Raw genomic sequence first — 17,120 nt, 5'->3', positions numbered from 1 at the left:
ACCAAAGCCGCGCTTGTCCCGTGGGGCGGCGGGGACGAGGGACGGGGATGCGGGATGGAGGAAGGGACGGGAGGTGGCGACAAGAGGGACCCCGACCCGCCCCGAGCACCGCACAGCCATGTCCACCCCCCTCCCGAGGACACACGCGGCCCTGTCCGTGCCAGCACAGCGCGTCCGTCTGTCCCTGCACACCGCGGGGACACCCCCAAACCGCGCCGGGGGGGCTGCCCGCCTGTCCCCGCTGTCGCCGTCCCCAAATCACGCACTGGGGACCGCGATCCGTGCCCGGGACAGGGGGACGGGTCCCACCCCGGAGCCGCGGCTGCCGGTGGGATGGGGGTGGCGGGATTAACCCCTCTCCTGCCGGGCTCCCCGCGGCTGCGGGGGGGGGGCTCGGAGCGGAGTTTGCAGCCCCGAACTTTGCGGCGGCGCCGGGGCTGAGCGGGGCCGGACCCTGTGCCCCTTTTCCCTTCTGTTCAAGCCAAGGGGCTCTGGGGGCTTCTCCCGGGCCGTCCCCCCAGCCGGGCTCGGGGACCGCGACCCCCGAGGATGTTCCCCGAGCCCCGAGGATGCTCGCCAGGCCCGGAGGACGTTCTCCGATCCCGCAGGGTGCTCGGCACCCCGGGGCTGTGTCGGTGCCCCCCGGCCGCCCCCCGGCAGCACTCACGGCTCCGCTGCGCTGCTGCGCTGAGCCCCGGTCCCGTCGCCGGTGCCGGTGCCGGTCCTGCCGGTGCCGCCGCCGGTGCCGGTGCCGGTGCGGGCTCCGCCGCCGCCGCCGCGCCCGCCTCAGGTCCGCTCCATGTCCCCAGCGCCTCCGGTGGGAGCTGCCCCGGCGCCGGGCGGAGAGAGGGAGCGAGGAGGAGGAGGAGGAGAAGGAGGAGGAGGGAAGGAGGGAGGAGGGAGGAGGAGGAGGAGGGACACCGGTCCAGCCAGCCAGCGACCGGCTCCGGGGCGGCCCCTGTGCCCCGTCCCCTCCCCTCGAGACCCCCTGGCCCGCGGGCGACCCACGTGTGACAGCGCCGGCGGCTCCCACGCTCTGCCTCGGAGCTCCGCAGAGAGGCCGAGACCCCCCAAAGGCTGAGGCGCGACTCGGAGGGGTCTTGTGAGACCCCCTAAGATCTCCCCGCACCCCGGACCCTCCTCGCTCCCAGCTGGGAGCTGGAGCCGTGCCTGGATTGGGGACAGCCCAGCCCGCATTACCGGGGAGGGTCCCTAAATCACAACACGCCCGTGATAGACCCCAAAATCCGGCTTCCAACTTCCCACACCCCAAGTTTTGCTCCTTCACCCTGCTGGCTCATCCCCCACCTCCCCTTTCCCTGCTCCACCATCCCAGAAATTCCCGAGGAACCTCGAGCAAAGAGCCCTCGGATGGGGCCGTGCGACCCTCCCTGGTCATACCTGGGAGGGCAAAAGTGGAAACAACCGGAAATTTCACCTGGGCAGGCCAGGTGGGGAACAAAGGGGGATCCATCCTCCCCTAAGCCCTGGCACAGCCTTTCCCTGGATCCCAGCCCGGCTGGAGCGGCCCCATTGTGAATCGCAGCCCGAGTGGAACGGTCCCATTGTGGCCGCACTTCGGGAATTCTTCCCACTCCAGCGGTTGCCAGCTTGGCTTGTGGCCAGCATGGAAACTTCCTGATGCCCCAAATCAATCATCCCTCGGCCCTACAAACACCTCGAAGGTGGGGCTGTCTGAGCTCACCTGCACCAGCACCTCCCCTGGAGCCTCTGGGAGCTCCCAAACTCTCAGGTTTGGGATTTTCAAAGGACTTTGCTGATTACAACCCCAACCCCCCCACACACACCCCAAAAACATCTCCAGGCTCCTCCAGGTGCAGCCTCTGCCTGTTGGGACTCCCAGAGGGGGTTGGATGTGTTCCATCATTAAATCACCGTCATAATTTTAGGGAAACCCACGGAATCGCTTTATAAATGTTAAACCACTCAAGGATTAGGTGCTGCTGAACCCTTTTTTTTTTGTGTGTCCCATGGCAAGGCTGGCACGGAGCAAGGGGGACAATGGGCAGCCTCCACAGCTGGACAGATGGACACACGGACACCGTTCCCACTCACACTTTGTGATGGAAACGGGGAGCTCAGGTGGACCCACAGGATTTTCCTGCCCTTGGGGGCCACTCAGGACCTCCCCCGTGCCCCAAATCCAGCGCTCCACATCCTCATCCCTCCAGCAGCTCCCGGGAATTCCATCACCCACCTTCCCGAGGGAATAAAAACTCTTCCACGGGAGCCCAGCTGGAGAGGGAGAGGGGGTGCCTTAGGCAGCTCAGTGTTGACAAGGAGCCTTTTTTTTTCCTGCCTTGAAACCTTTAAAATGTTGTGTCAACATGGACGGGCTGTTTATGTTTCACCGGCCGGGAAAGTTCCCATTGACTCCGGGCTCTTTCCTCCCCCACACCGCGATTTTCTTCCCTGGGAATTTCTTTTTTTCTTTTTTTTTTTTTTTTTTTCCTCCAAGCGTTGTCTTCACCCAGGAGAGAAGAGATGGAGCAGCCGGGATTTGGGGTTTGCCCGTCCCATGCGCTGATCTGGGGCTTCTGGAGGGGTTCGAGCACCCACACCCCACTCCCAGCCCACCACAGCATCCCCTCTCCCTGACCCCGTCCTGCGGGAAGGAGCAGAGCGGTGATCTGGGATTATTTCCCATCCTCACCCCGAGGATGTTACAGGAAATAGGGTGAGGGGGCGGCACCCACAGACCCCAGACCCTAAAGGGGCTCAGTGAAACATTCCCATGCCCAGCTGGAGAAACCGAGGCGCGGAGAGGACGGGGCAGGCCAGGGGGCAGCTCCCCCCTGCCCCTCTGAGCCCCCTCCCCAGCTGGGGGGACAGCTTGTCCCAGTGCCACCCCTTGCACGGGCAGCCCCGAGTGTCCCCAAAGCCGCCAGCCCCGAGTGTCCCCCCTGACCCGTGAGAAGAGGCCGCAGCAGGGACCTGTTCAAGGGGGACCGAGCCACCTCCACGTCCCCCCTTGGGGGGCTGTGGCCACCCCCGAGGTGCCCAAAGCCACTCCCGGGGCGGGAGGGGACGGGAGGCGCAGTCCCCAGCCTGGGCAGGGACACAGATCACAAAGGGGCCGGGAGCGACGGAGCCCAAAAAAGAGGGAGCGGGAGCTTTGTTGGGGTCGCCATGGCAACAGCCAGGCCGGAGCGGCCGCCGCGGACTTTCACTTTCCTTTCCTTCCTCGCAGTCCCCAGTGGCCCCGGGGCTGGTGGCCGCCCCCGCCGGGTCCCCCCAGTGCCACCCGCATCGTGGCCGCCGTGCCCGGTGGCCCAGCTGTCCCTCCCCAGCTGTCACCAGCCGTGATCCTGCCCCCATCCCGCTGCTGCCCCTCTCCGTGTCCTCCTTTGGGCCGCACCGGCTCCGGCCACGGCTCCTCTTCCTCTCTGGGTCACTGCGAGGCATCCCCGGGACCCCTGGAGCATCCCCAGGGCATTCCCGGAATGTGCAGGGCATCCCCAGGATCTGCTGGGCATCTGTGGGACATCTCCAGGACCTGCTGGACGCTCCCAGGACCTCCTGGACATCCCCAGGACCCACTGGACACCTCAAGGATCTGCTGGACACCCCCAGGACCTCCTGGGCCTCCCCAGGATCTGCTGGGCATCCTCAGGACCCGCTGGGCATCTCCAGAACCTCCTGGGCATCCTCAGGACCTGCTGGGCATCCCCAGGATCGGCTGGACACCCCCAGGGCCTCCTGGGCATCCCCAGGACCACTGGCACAAGGTGCCAGGATGGTGACAGTGGCACAGCCGCCGTCCCTGTCCTTTCAGACGGGGTCACAGGGGACCAGCTCAGCTCCTGCTTCCACCTGGCCGCACCTGGGAGAGGCACCAGGATTTGCTCCCGGCCTCCCATCCCTCATTCCAGCTTTCCTTCTTCTTCCCCCGGCAGCAGGAAGCCGGGACAATGGCTGGAGGGGCCGGGAGAGCCGGAGGGGGCAGAGATCCGGGCGCTGCCGGAGCAGGGGGCACGCAGGGGAAAGGCACGGCCGGCGCTCGCCTTCCTTTTCCCAAACCTCCCACCCTGCCCGGAGCTCCCGGAGCCGCTGCCACCGGAGCCGAGCCTCCGGCCTCGAGCTGGCTGGAGTCCCCTGGATCCCAGGGATTGAGTCATGGAACGGTTCAGACAATGGCCTGGCCCCCTCGGAACCGGCCGGAGGGGGCAAAGCCGGGAGGACAAACCCGGCCTCGCTTCCGGCACGGAAGCGGAGTCATTGTTCGGGAATGGGCACGGGCTGAGCTCCTCACCAATTCCCGTGTTCCTGCATCCATTCCCGTGTTCCTGCATCCATTCCCGTGTCCTGCAGCCATTCCCGTGTCCCGCAGCCATTCCCGTGTCCCGCAGCCATTCCCGTGTCCCGCAGCCATTCCCGTGTCCTTCCAGCCATTCCCGTGTCCCGCAGCCATTCCCGTGTCCTGCAGCCATTCCCGTGTCCCGCAGCCATTCCCGTGTCCCGCAGCCATTCCCGTGTCCCGCAGCCATTCCCGTGTCCTGCAGCCATTCCCGTGTCCCGCAGCCATTCCCGTGTCCTGCAGCCACTCCCGTGTCCTGCATCCATTCCCGTGTCCTTCCAGCCATTCCCGTGTCCCTGCCGCCATTCCCGTGTCCCTGCAGCCATTCCCGTGTCCTGCCGCCATTCCCGTGTCCTTCCAGCCATTCCCATGTCCCGCAGCCATTCCCGTGTCCTTCCAGCCATTCCCGTGATCCTGCCTCGTGCCCCACCCTTCAAAATCCGGGGATGATGCAGAGGAAGGCGCTGCCACTGCCCACGAGGTCGCTGCCACCCACACCCCTAAGTGCCATCAGCTGGCATGGTGGCACTGGCCAGCTGCCAGGACTCCAATTCCAGCTGCCAGGACCCCAATTCCAGCTGCCAGGACCCCAGTTCCATCTTCCAGCACCCCATTTCCAGCCGGACTCCTGGCTCACCCCACCCCTGCCCACCCTGGGGGTCCCCACCGCGTGTCCCCCCACCCTCAGCAGCGCGTGTGACACCGCGAGTGCCACCCCTGCCACGGGGACATCCAGCTCCAAGCACGGATCCCAGCGGGAGCAGGAGCAAAGCGGCACCTCTGGGACTCAAATCCCGACCTGCTTTGTATCCCGGCGGTTTGGATTGTCCCCCCCGTCCCGAGGGACCAGCCCAGCCACACACGCGGCACCGAGGCGAAGGGGAGGGGGGACACAGCCAGCCTGGCACTGTCCCCAGAGCGTCCCAGCCATCCCCACGCCGCGGGGCTGGGGCGGCAGCCGGGGCAGGGGGTGATGCTGAGCTGGAGAGACGCGTGGGGAGGGACAGAGGGACAGCGGGAGGGACAGAGGGGACGGCCGGACCACACAGCGGGCCCGGGGGGGCCGCGGCCGGAGGGCAGCGAGGGCCGAGCTGCGCCTCGACCTCCTCCGGGGCCCGAGCGGCTTCAAAGGCGACGCTGCGGCTCTCCCAGGGGCTGTCACCCTCTGCCAGCCCGGCTCCAGCGGGGACCCGGTGCCACCCACGGCCCAGCGGGCCGGGCCCCTGCAGCTCAGCCCCACAGAGGGGCTTTTCTTGTCCCCCCGCCTTTGTTTTCTATTTAGTGCTTTTGTTCCCCCCCTCTTTGGTGCTTTGTTCCAGCTCGTCCTTTGTTCCGACGCCTTTGGTTTCTCTTCCCTTTGATGCTTTGTCACTCCCTTCATCTTGGTGCCTTTCTTTCCCCGTTTTTGGGGGGTTTTTTGTGGTTTGGGTTTTTTTTTAAGCTGGCCCTTGGGGTTTTTGGGTTTGTTTTTTTTTCCTCCCCGGCCGCTCCGCTCTTGGCATTTTTCTCCTTTCTCCTGCCTCGTCCACTCCTCGGGTCACATGGACGAGGCCCGGATTGTCTCCAAATCCCCATTTGTCTTGTTTTGGTGCCTGCGTTTCCCTGCCTTTATGTCCTTTCTTAAGAGACTCTCAGCGATTTCTTCTCCCGGCTGCTGAGGGAAGCGGGGAGGGAGGGGGGGTCGGGGCTTAATTAATTAGCGAGTGTAATCTTTAGCTGCGGGATGCGCGGAGCATCATTACGGCTGTCATTAGGGTGTTAAGGGTTAGCGAGCGTTTAAACACCAGCTAATTGCAGCCGAGAGCTCCCGACTCCGCAAAAATTCCAGCGGCAAGAGCCGAGTTTGGGATTTTGGGGAGAACTGGGAGAAATTCCCGGCAGGGAAGGCAAACAACACGAGCCCGCAGGGGTGGGTGATGGGGGTAAAAGGCTGCTGGGAGCAAGGAGTGGGCTCATTTCTCCCCAAAAAGCCCCAAAATCATCACTTCAGGGGTGCCGAATGTCACTTCGGGGACTCCCCGGCATGGCAGAACCCAGGGCGCGCCAGCTCAAGGGCAGACCCGATGCCAGGGGAGGGTGGAAAGGGTTAAAGCCCCCTGGGGGCGGCGATGTTTCCCTGTTCGCATCGCCCAGCAGGGCCAAGGCGCCCTTTGGAGATGGGAATTTGGGCGGACGAGCAGGACACGGAACCCCACGGGGCTGCTGCTCCGGCGGTGCCACGGAGGGGACAAGGACTTGAATGGGAACAACGGCCCCCGAGGTTTGCATCAGCTCGCAGCACGTTCGCCAGCCCCGCCGCAAGATCAGATACCGGCATTCGGGAGCCGCGCTCCTCAGAGCGCCTCCGAACGCGGCCGCTTTGATTTCAGCGCCCCAAATCTCCCCCTCCCGCCGCTCCCGTGCCCAACCTCTGCTCGCAGCGGGCAGGCACGGGGAGGGTGCCGCCGCTGAGATGTCACATCACCCCCAAAGCGAGCCCAGGATCCTTTTTCGGCTCCCCAAAGCCCCCCCCCCCACCCAAAAGCCGACCCGTCCCACAGGTTCCGAGCAGCTGGCGTTGCTCCCCAGCTGTTGAGGGGAGGAAACAGCCAAACGTAGCAACAGGATGTGCCCCCAGATAAGGTGATCGATATCAGAGAGCGCCGCAGTTTCGAGGCAGAGCTGAGCCCAGCTGCTCGAACTGGGCGCCTCAGGAGATCGGTCCCGATAGGGGCGGCCCCGGCTCCGGCTTCTCAGCACCCCAATTTCTCCTCTCCCCACTCATTTTCGGTAACTCGGTGACGTCCTCGGGGTTTTGGCGGGGCTGGTGTGGGAGGCGGGGGTGGATTTGTGAGTGGGGAAAAGGGCAGGAGGATTCCGGGAGCTCCAGGAAGGCGCGGCTGATTTGTGGGACACCCGAAAGGAGAGATCCGGGTGGATCAGGAAGTGTCTGGGTGATGTTAACACACCCCAAAAAGTGCTGGGGGTTACCCGGGGCTCCCCACGCAGCCACGGCATTCCCGGGATGAGCCAGGCACTGGGAGACAGCTGGGAAGGTTCCAGAGGAGGTTTTTTTGGGAAGCAGCTGGATGACACCTCCACGATGCCACAAATCAGCGCAGGCACAGCCAGAGCTCTCCAGGGGACAGCGGCCTCTTGCCACGGCTCATCCCAAGGGTGAGCGATGCCAGGGAATGGGCACAGGCAAGGAGGGCACGGAGCAGCCCCAAATAACTCCGGCTGGCCCCAATCCCACAAGGAAACACTGGAGCTGCCCGCCCGCCCTTCCCGCGGCTCCAGCTGTGCCAAAACCTGAGCCCGGCGCTGCCAGGGATCAGTCAGGGACACCCTCAGCGCGGCACCCGCAGATTGACCCCCCCAAACTGTGCCACTGCCGCGTGTCCCCGGGGCCGGGTGACTTTTCCATGGCCGAGGGGTGCCAGGGAGCGGTGCCAGCCGCGCCCGAGGGCTCCAACCCAGGCCAGAACCTTCCGAGGTTAAAAACCAAACAAAAGGAGCCGGCAAAACCCATCCTGCAGGTCTGCCCGGTGCCGCCCGCCAGGCTCCGAGCGCGCCTGTTCAAATGCAAACTCGGGCCCGATAAACCCTGGATTGTCGATCCTAAAACCCCGGGGGTCCCGCTGCGCCGTGTCCCGGCCTGCTGGCACCGGCTGATGCCACCACCTCCGCTGGCATTGGCACCGAATCACCCTCAGCCCGCTCTCCGAAGGGCCGAACCTGTTTTTATGGCAGAGCTGGCACCGTGAAGGCTTAAAAAAAAAAAAAAAAAAACCAAACCCAAAAAACCCCAAACCCCCCTCATCTCTGTATCTGCAGCCATGCAAGGAATATTGTTCAGCGCAGCACAAAAGCATCCCTGAAAATAGAAGCGCCAGGGCCAGGCCTGCCAGTGGCTGTGTGAGATAACGTCTACTTGCAAACAGAGTGTCTTTGTGCCGCTGTCACTGTCCCCATTGTTCAGGAGCCTATTGCCTCGGGGATATTGTTCCCTCCTTTTGTCTCAGCCCGGCTCCTTTTTGTTTGACTTTACTTTACCATTTCATTCCTCTCCTTTGTGCCGCCGTTCTTGCTTTTGTCTCTCTCTCTCTCTGCCTTTTCTCTCGCTGATTTGTATTTAGCGATTGTTCCCGGCTCGCTGCGGGCACAAAGTGCTCCGGGCTCTTTTCGCGCTCCATTCATTCCCTATTCAGGTGCGTTTGTTTGCCCATAGGTGCCGGCAGGAGAGGGATTTGGGTGGGGGGGATGTGGGGTTGGGGGGTGCTGGAAGCTCGCGCGGGGCGCTGGAGGTTGGTGGTGGCCTTTGGGGACACGCAGCTCCCCGTGTCCCCCATCCCAGCGCTGCGTTCCCCGCTCCCTCCGCGACCAAAAAAGCACCGGGAAAAGGACAAATGGGACCCCCAGGTGGCCCCAGAGGAGAGGAGAGGACGAGGATGCTGACAGGGACACGGGGGTGGCCCTGTGGCACCGCAAAGGTGACTGGGCCCGGTGCCACCTGGGCTGAATCCCAGCCCCGGGATCCCAGAGCGGATCCAAGTCCGGCCGAGCGATCCCGACCCTGGAATCGGCGGCCCTGCGTTCACACAGCCCTGGATCTCTGCCATCCCTGGATTTTGGGAGCGGGTGAGGGGACAAGGAGAGCATCCCATGGCCTGTCCCCTGCGGCTGTGCCCTCCCAGAGGGACCCTCGGGGTGGCAGCGTGGGCACCATCCCCCCGCTGCCCCCCAGCTGGGAAAGCAGGGTGGGATTCAGCTCCTCCAGCAGCTTGTGGGGACCACCGGGAGAGCGGCTGGATCCTTGGGGGTGGCTGGAGGTGGCCTGGGGACATCTGGGAAACAGCTCCGAGGCTTTTGGGTGCCCCAGGTCCCGCGGGATGGGGGCACCCCCTGCCCCCCATCCCCTGCAGGGTCCAGGGTGGGCTCGTTCCCAGCGCCACGAAGAGGATTCGGATTCCCCAGGAATCCTTCAGGGCGAGCTGATGAGTGGCCACCCCCGGAGACAACAAAGCCCCGCTGTTCTCCGGCCACGGCCCGCGTGACCCGACGGGACTTTTCCATCCCCTCCCCGCCGCCGAAACCCCGAGGATCAAAGGGAAACCTCCTCCTCCTCCTCCTCCTCTTCCTCCTTCTCTCCCGGGCACACCCCACGCACACGGCGAGGCCGCGGGGATCCCCCCCCTCCCCGAGACTCACCCCGGGCGTGAGGGACGGAGCGGGACGAGGGCACAGCGAGCGGCGGCCGCGGTGGCTCCTCGGGGCCAGCGGGAGCCCCCGGCCCCAGCCGGTCCCGGGGCCGCGGGGGGGGCGTGCCTGGGAATAAAGGGAGCAGCCTGTGGGCCATTGTCCCATTGTTCGGGCTTCAAAGGACAATGGGGCATTGTTGTCCCTGGGGATCCCATTGTTTGCTTTCCCTGCAGATCCCGGCCGCGCACGGAGCTTTCCCGAGGGCCGGCTCCGTGTGTGGGACGCTCGACAACAACGAGGCAGGAATGTTTCCTTCCCCACCCCCCTTCTTTTATTTTTTTTTTTTTTTGCCCGGTTCCCCTCCTGGAAAAGGCTCAGCGTGGCACGGCACAGCCTGGCACAGGGCACGGCACGGCCAGAGGGGCTGCGAGCACCCAGGGAACGGCCCAGATCCCGCAGGGATGGGCTGAGAGCAGCGGGGTTCATCCCTTGATCCCTCCATCCCTGCAGATTCCAGGGTGAGGGCACAAATCCCGTTTCGGTGGGACACCTTCTGCCTCCACCTGGTAAAATCCCGATGTTTTCCTGCCTCCTGCCATCCCGCAGATCCCCCAGCCCCAAATCCCACCCGGCACGGCGGGGTTTGACTCCTCCACGGCCGAGGAGAAGCTCCCTGGCACCACGAAAAGCGCTCGGGAAGGGACAACACGGAGCGCTCCTGGCGCGGCATCCCGGGATTGATTCCCGTGGCTGCTCCCTCTGGAAAATTAAATTGAGGCGCCGAGTAAAGGCTGGGGGAGGGGAAGGAGCAGGGAAGGAGCAGAATTCCAGCCCCTCTGGAGCCCGAGGTGGGCCGGGGGATGGATGGAGCAGGAAAGGGATCCGCTGTGCCACCCTTCCAGCGCCAGGCTGCTCCCACCAGCGGGGGAAGGCAGGAATTCCAGCCGGGAGCCGGGGATGATGAGCGGGGATGGCGCTGGGAAGCTCAGCCCGGGGAAAAGGAGACGCTCCGCCCGCAGAAAATCAGCCGGGCAGCGATCCCTGCTCAGACCCCTCCGCAGGGGTGCGACCACCGTCGGGATGAATCCTTGGAAAAAGAGCTGGAAAAGCCCCCCCCGAGCTGAGGCTGCCCAAGCTCCGGGCTCTGCTGCTCCAGAGATTTTTCCCCACTCCCCACGTGTCCTTGGGGGGTCCCCGGGTGCCACCCGCCCCCCCCAGCTTGTCCCCAGTCGGAGGGGGACAAGCCCAGCCTTGGGAGGCCCGGATCAAGCTCAGCTTAAAAGCAAAAAAAGCTGGGTTTAGGTTTTTTCAAACTGCAGCCAATAGAGGTGGTGGGGATGGGATAATCCCGGGAATTCCCACTGCTTCCAGCCGGGAGACGAGGCCGGGCTCTGCCTCTCCAACGCCTCCGAGATGAATTTGTGGGGAAAACGACTTTTTTTGGAGGTGGGGATCAATAGGAGCTGTTTGGGGTGGGATAAGGGATGGATCTGGGGTCTGCTGCCTCCGAGCTGATCCCGCTGTGCTCCCGGGGATCCCACAGGATCAGGGGCCATGTCCCCATTCCCAGGGATCCTACAGGGAGCAGGGGCAGTGTCCCCATTCCCGGGGATCCCACAGGAGCAGGGGCAGTGTCCCCATTCCCGGGGATCCCACAGGAGCAGGGGCAGTGTCCCCATTCCCGGGGATCCCACAGGATCAGGGGCCGTGTCCCCATTCCCGGGGATCCCACAGGAGCAGGGGCAGTGTCCCCATTCCCGGGGATCCCACAGGAGCAGGGGCAGTGTCCCCATTCCCAGGGATCCCATAGGGATCAGGGGCCGTGTCCCCATTCCCGGAGCCCTGCAGGGGACTCAGGTGCCACCCCTGGGCACCGCCCTTGGAATTCCAACAGCTGTGGCTGCTCCTGCCGGGATTCCGGGGGGATTCCGGGGGGATCCCGGTGGATTCCTGGGTCTCCATCTCCTCCAGCTGCCAGCCCGGGGAGGCGGCAGTGGCCGGGCACGAGGGGAGGTGACACAAACCTGTCTGGGGGTTCTTTAACGCCCCCAAAATGTGACTCACACACCTGTGGGGTCACGCTCACTCACACACTCACACACTCACACTCACACTCACACTCACACTCACTCTCTCACACTCACACTCTCACACTCACACTCTCACACTCACACTCACTCTCTCACACTCACACTCTCACACTCACACTCTCACACTCTCACACTCACTCTCTCACACTCACACTCTCACACTCACACTCTCACACACTCACACTCACACTCTCACACTCTCACACTCACACTCACACTCTCACACACTCACACACTCACACACTCACACTCACACTCTCACACTCACACTCACACCACTCCCCCCGAACAATTTCCTCTCCCACAGAGCTCCCACCTCTTTCCCCCTGCCCCCCTCGGCCTCCGATCTTTATCTCACTTCCTCCTTATCAGAACCGGCTCTGCAGATAAAGGCTCCCGGCTGATAAAGGCTCTGCCGGGCCCCCAAACTGAATTTCGGGGTGAGCAGCGGCTCTGCCGGGCCCCAGCTGCCCCCAAACCCCTCAGGGGGCGGATATGGGGCCGTGCTGCCTTCACTCCCCCCCAAAACGGGGCTCCCCCTCCTTCCCGGGCCCCCAACACCTGCAGGGCCCCCCAGAGCGGCTTTGGGGTCTCTGTGGGGTGACAAGGACACGGAGAGGCTCTGAAGGTGCCACCAGCCACGGCCGGGAGAGCTGGGTGTCCCCTCCTGGCTGAATTCCCGAATTCCCCCGTTTTGTAGCATCCCGGTGTGTAAAATCCCCTAAGATTCCTTTCTGATCCTATAAGGGCCACCCTGCAAGATCCCTCAGCCCCTAAAACCCCTCAGGCACTGAGATCTCTCAGCCCATCCAACTCCTCACCCCATCCAATTCCTCACAAGAGCCCAGGAACCACCGGGAAGGAAAAACCGGGAAGTGGAGCAATCCCAGTAAAACCAGTCCCGTTCGGAACGGGCAGAGGGAGGAGAATTCCAGAGGATCCATCCCGCTGGATCGGGAGGGGCCGCGGCTGCCGGGGCAGGGAGGGTGGATTTTTCCAAGGTTTCCCAAACAATGGGAACGGTGCCCCTGGAGGGTCCGGCTGGGAGGAGCTGCCAAGCCCCGACCCTGAGGCGGCCGCTGCCGGGACAGCGCAGAGCGGGATTTTTGGGAATTCCGCAAGGATTTTAGGGGGAAAAAAAGGACAAATTCCCTGCGGCGGCTCGCGGCGGGCCCCGACCCCAAAGAGAGGAGCGGCTTTGTTGGCCACGGAGGAGAAAAAACCCCAAACAAACGGGAAAACCAATCCCAAAGAATTGCCAGCCCCGCGCGTGGGGCGGGAATGGGAGCAGCAGGGAATTCGGGAAGGGATCCCGAGCTCTCTCCCCCCTCTCCAGCCGCGTTTTCCAAGCCTGGCCGGTGCCGCGTTTGGAGCTCCCGACCTTCTCCTGGCCGCCTTTATTTTTAGGATCGCGATCCCTAAAACATCGCAGCGCCGGGAATGCCGCTCCCGGCTGGAGCGCGGTGCGGGGAGAAGGGAATTCTGTGGGATTGCAGCGGGATTTGCCCTCCTTGACCCCACACAGCCTCAGCTCCCCCCTCCCCGAGCGCTCGTTGAGGTTCCAGGCCTGGAAAATGGGAATTCCCGAAGGCAATTCCCAGGATTTGGAAGGTGTTTGACCACAGATCCATGTCCTGCCCCGGGATGGATCCTGAATCCCACACAACCCGAGTGGGAATGGGATGACACCTCTGAGAGGTGCAGGAATTCTGGGATTTGGGTTCCAAGATATAAAATCATCCCATAAATCATCGAATCCCACCAAATATTCCTGGCCTGGAAAAGCAGGACCTCTCTGCCTCCTCTTCCTCCTTCCACCAGCTCAGAGATTCCCACCTCCCAAAAGGACCGGGATGGGCAATTCCCGAGTGCCAGAGGGAGGGAAAAGCTGCGTTTTCCCAGATTTCCAACGCCAAGCGGAGAAAAGGGGACAAATATTTATCCAAAGGGAAAAAAATGGGAAAAAAATCGAACCCTGAGAGCCCCAGCGGGGCCTGGGGGGGTTTCTCCCTGCCTGGCATTCCAGGATGGGATCCCAAGAGCTTGGATTTATCCCCTTGGACAGGAATGGGGCTGAAACATTCCGTTTTTAGGGAAAAGGAGCTCTTTTCCCATAAATCTGACACTGGGAAAACCTAAAAGTGGCCCCGGCTGGATTTGGGGTTTGGGAGAGCTGGGAAAGGAGGCAGGAAATGGGAATTCCCATTCCTGGAGATGTGGGATCGCCCCGAGGTGGGATTTGTGCCAGGACCCCACATCCCAGTGAGCTGATCCCGCGTTTTGGGGTGTTCCAGGAATTTCCTCCAGGAATTCCTTCCAAAGGTCGCTCTACCCCCACCCCCTCCCCCGAGCCCTGCCCTGGAGGGAATTCCCACCCTCTGGAAAAGCGAGAGCACGGGAGGCTCTGAGGAGGCAGAAAATCCAAGGAAAGGGGGTTGGGAAAAGCGGAGCCCCCCTGGAATCTCTGCCCTGCTCCTCCTCCTCCTCATCCCGGGAAGCCGCTGGATCCCGGGAATTTCGGTTCCTCCCGGCTTGTCCGGGAGCCGCGAATTCCTGCTGGGATTGGGAACGGGATCGGGGAGAGCCGAGCCCGCAGCTCCCCCTTCTGTCGGAGCCCTTTGGAAGCTTCTTCCCGTTCCGGCAAGAATTTGGGATGCTCCGGGCAGAATTCCAGCAGAATTCCAGCACAATTCCCTGCTCCCGGCCCGTGGCTCGGGAAAGGAGTCCCAGCTGGGAAGGATGGAAGGGGGAAAATCCCGGGAGCCGCCCCCGGGTGAGGCAGAGCCGCGGTTTGGGGGACGAATGGGAAGCGTTTCCTTGGGAAAAAGGGATTGGTTTGGGGAAAAAAGGTTCTTTTTGGGAAGAAAGGATTGGTTCGGGGATAAAGGGGTTGGTTTGGGAAAACCTGAAGCTCCAGGATCCAGGACTCCCAGGATTATCCAATCCCACAGGGAAAACCCCCTGGAAAATGTTTCCCCCCCCCCCCATTTTCCCCCAACCCAGAGACTGAAATCCCATTCCCAGGTTTTGTGAAAAACGTTTTATTTCCCAAAGAAAGCCTCGAACTACAAAAAACAATTCCCAAGGGAAGGCGGGAATTTTCACCTGTGGCACAATCCCGCTTTCCCAGAGCTCCCAGCCCATGCCAATCCCACTTTTCCAAGCTGGCAACAGCCAAATCCTAACTGGAGACGCTCTGCAGGAGGGTGATGTTGTCCCCCTTCAGCATGATCCGACCTGGAATCCAACGGGAACAGGGAATGTGGGAATGCTTTGGGATGGAAGGGCCCCAGAGCACAGCCCGGCCCACCCTGGGATTGGGAATTGGGGCTCCCACAGCTGGATTGAGGTGCCACAGCTGGATTGAGGTGCCACACCCAGGTTTCAGGTCCTAGACCTGGATTTCAGCTTCCACAGCTGGATTCCGGGATCCCACAGCTGGATTCCAGCTCCCAACACCTGGATTTGAGGTCCCACATCCAGGTTCCTGGCTCCCACACCCGGATTTCACGTTCCAAATCTTGATCCCAGGTCCCACATCTGGATTTCACATCCCACACCCGGATCTGAGGTCCCACGTGCAGGTTCCAGGCTCCCAACACCTGGATTTGAGGTCCCACACCTGGATTTGAGGTCCCACACGTGGGTTCCAGGCTCCCACACCTCCCTTTCAGATCCAACAGCTGGATCTTTAGGCTCCAACACCTGGATTTCGGATCCCAAACCTGCATTTCACCTCCCACATCCACATCCCAGGCTCCCACAGCTGCATTCCAGGTTCCACACCTGACTTTTTCGGCTCCAACACCTGCAGTTCCAGGCCCCACACCCAGCTCCCGAGCTCCCACAGCCACATTCCCGGCCCCACACCCAAATTCCAGGCTCCCCCCACCCCCCTTTGACCTACCCAGCTGCTTCCTGGATTTGGTTTTGGAGTGAATTTCCTCGGCATCATCCAGCACCAGGTTCATGTACTCATCAAAGCCCTGGCAAAGCAGCACCGAGCTCAGTCAGGGACCTCAAACCCACCAACGACCCCCAAACCCTGCAATTCCTGGGAGAAACAGAACCATTCCCAGCCCCAGGGTGGATTTTCCATGGAAAACAAGGAAGGAATGGGTTCGTGAGGGGGGGAGAAGCCCCTCAAAAGACGGGGGGGACAAGGGGATGGTGGCACTCACAATGATGCAGCCTTCTATCCTCATGTTCACCTGCTCGTAGAGCCACACCTGGATCCTGGATCTCTGCAGGTCACGGAGAGGGAGAGAAAATCAGGGATGGGAACCCCCCAAGGGGTTTGGTCAGCAGCTCTGAGGGGTCTCTGCTCTGTTCTCGGCTTTTGGGGGGTTTGAAGGTCCCTCCCCACCCCAAGTCGTTGTGGGGTTCCATGGGATTATCGCACTGGTTTGTAGGATCAAGGAGCAGCAGGCACTCCCCTCACAGTTTAAATGGTTTGGAAGGCAAAGAAAGGGGATTTGAAGTGGAGATTGGGAAGGAATTCCTCTCTGGGGTGGAATTCCCAGAGAATCCGTTGCATGTCCCATCCCTGGAAGTGCCCGAGGCCAGGCTGGAGCAGCCTGGGATGGTGGGAGGTGTCCCTGGGTGGGATTTTTCAGGTCCCTTCCAACCCAAACCATCCCGTGACGCGGCGGCCAAGCCCCGGGGCCGCCCATTGCCGGTACTCACGTTCTGCAGGTAGCGGAAGATCAGGTTCTGGAGCCGAGCGTTAAGGGCACAGCACAGCCAGGAGCCCTCGGGCACAGCCCGGGCAGGGAACCCGCGACCCCCGCGGGGTGAAACCGGCGACCCTCAGGAGCTGAAACCCCCATCCCTGAAGGGTGAAACCCACGAGCCCCGGCGAGTGAAACCCGCGATCCTCAGGGGTGAAGACCGCGGCTCCTGAGAGCTGAAACGCGAACTGCCCGTGGGGTGGGACCCTCAGGAACGAAGGCCGCGGGTGGAGCCGTTACCCGGGTGATGAAACCCGCCCGCCAACCCCGCGCTCCCCGCGGCCTCCCCGCGCTCCTCCGGCTCCCTGAGGGACTCGAGGCAGGATACGATGGGCTGCACCATCACCTTCTGCACCTTCTGGCCCTGCCCGCGGTACGCCATGGCTGCTCGGGGCCCGCCGGGAGAGCGGCGGCGTGAGGGGACGGCGGCGCGCGGGGCACTGTGGGATAGTGGCGGTGCGAGGGGCTGGAGGAGCGCGCGGGGCACTGTGGGATAGTGGCGGTGCGAGGGGCTGGAGGAGCGCGCGGGGCACTGTGGGATAGTGGCGGTGCGAGGGGCTGGAGGAGCGCGCGGGGCACTGTGGGATAGTGGCGGTGCGAGGGGCTGGAGGAGCGCGCGGGGCACTGTGGGATAGTGGCGGTGCGAGGGGCTGGAGGAGCGCGCGGGGCACTGTGGGATAGTGGCGGTGCGAGGGGCTGGAGGAGCGCGCGGGGCACTGTGGGATAGTGGCGGTGTGTGTGAGGGCAGCGGGAGGGTGTTTTTTTATATAAGGTTTTTTATAGTTATTTTCTGGAGTTTTT

General features: G+C 62.9%; 1 protein-coding gene across 1 annotated transcript; it reads right to left on the bottom strand.

Annotated features, from left to right (window-relative positions):
• Positions 1 to 14,621: 14,621 nt before the first annotated feature.
• SNRPE (small nuclear ribonucleoprotein polypeptide E) lies at positions 14,622 to 16,769 on the bottom strand. The gene is made up of 5 exons (XM_082296182.1): positions 16,648 to 16,769; positions 16,276 to 16,302; positions 15,771 to 15,833; positions 15,497 to 15,575; positions 14,622 to 14,826 (listed from the first exon to the last, which is right to left on the bottom strand). Exons 1-5 carry the CDS (start codon positions 16,699 to 16,701, stop codon positions 14,771 to 14,773), a joined length of 279 nt encoding a protein of 92 aa, XP_082152308.1. The 5' UTR covers positions 16,702 to 16,769; the 3' UTR covers positions 14,622 to 14,770.
• Between the last annotated feature and the right edge of the window lie 351 nt (positions 16,770 to 17,120).

This window comes from Coloeus monedula (genome assembly GCF_965178545.1).
Source record: "Coloeus monedula genome assembly, chromosome: 23".
Lineage (NCBI taxonomy): Eukaryota > Metazoa > Chordata > Aves > Passeriformes > Corvidae > Coloeus > Coloeus monedula.
The sequence above is the reverse complement of the archived record's forward strand: the minus strand, read 5'-3'. Positions and strand labels throughout refer to the sequence as shown.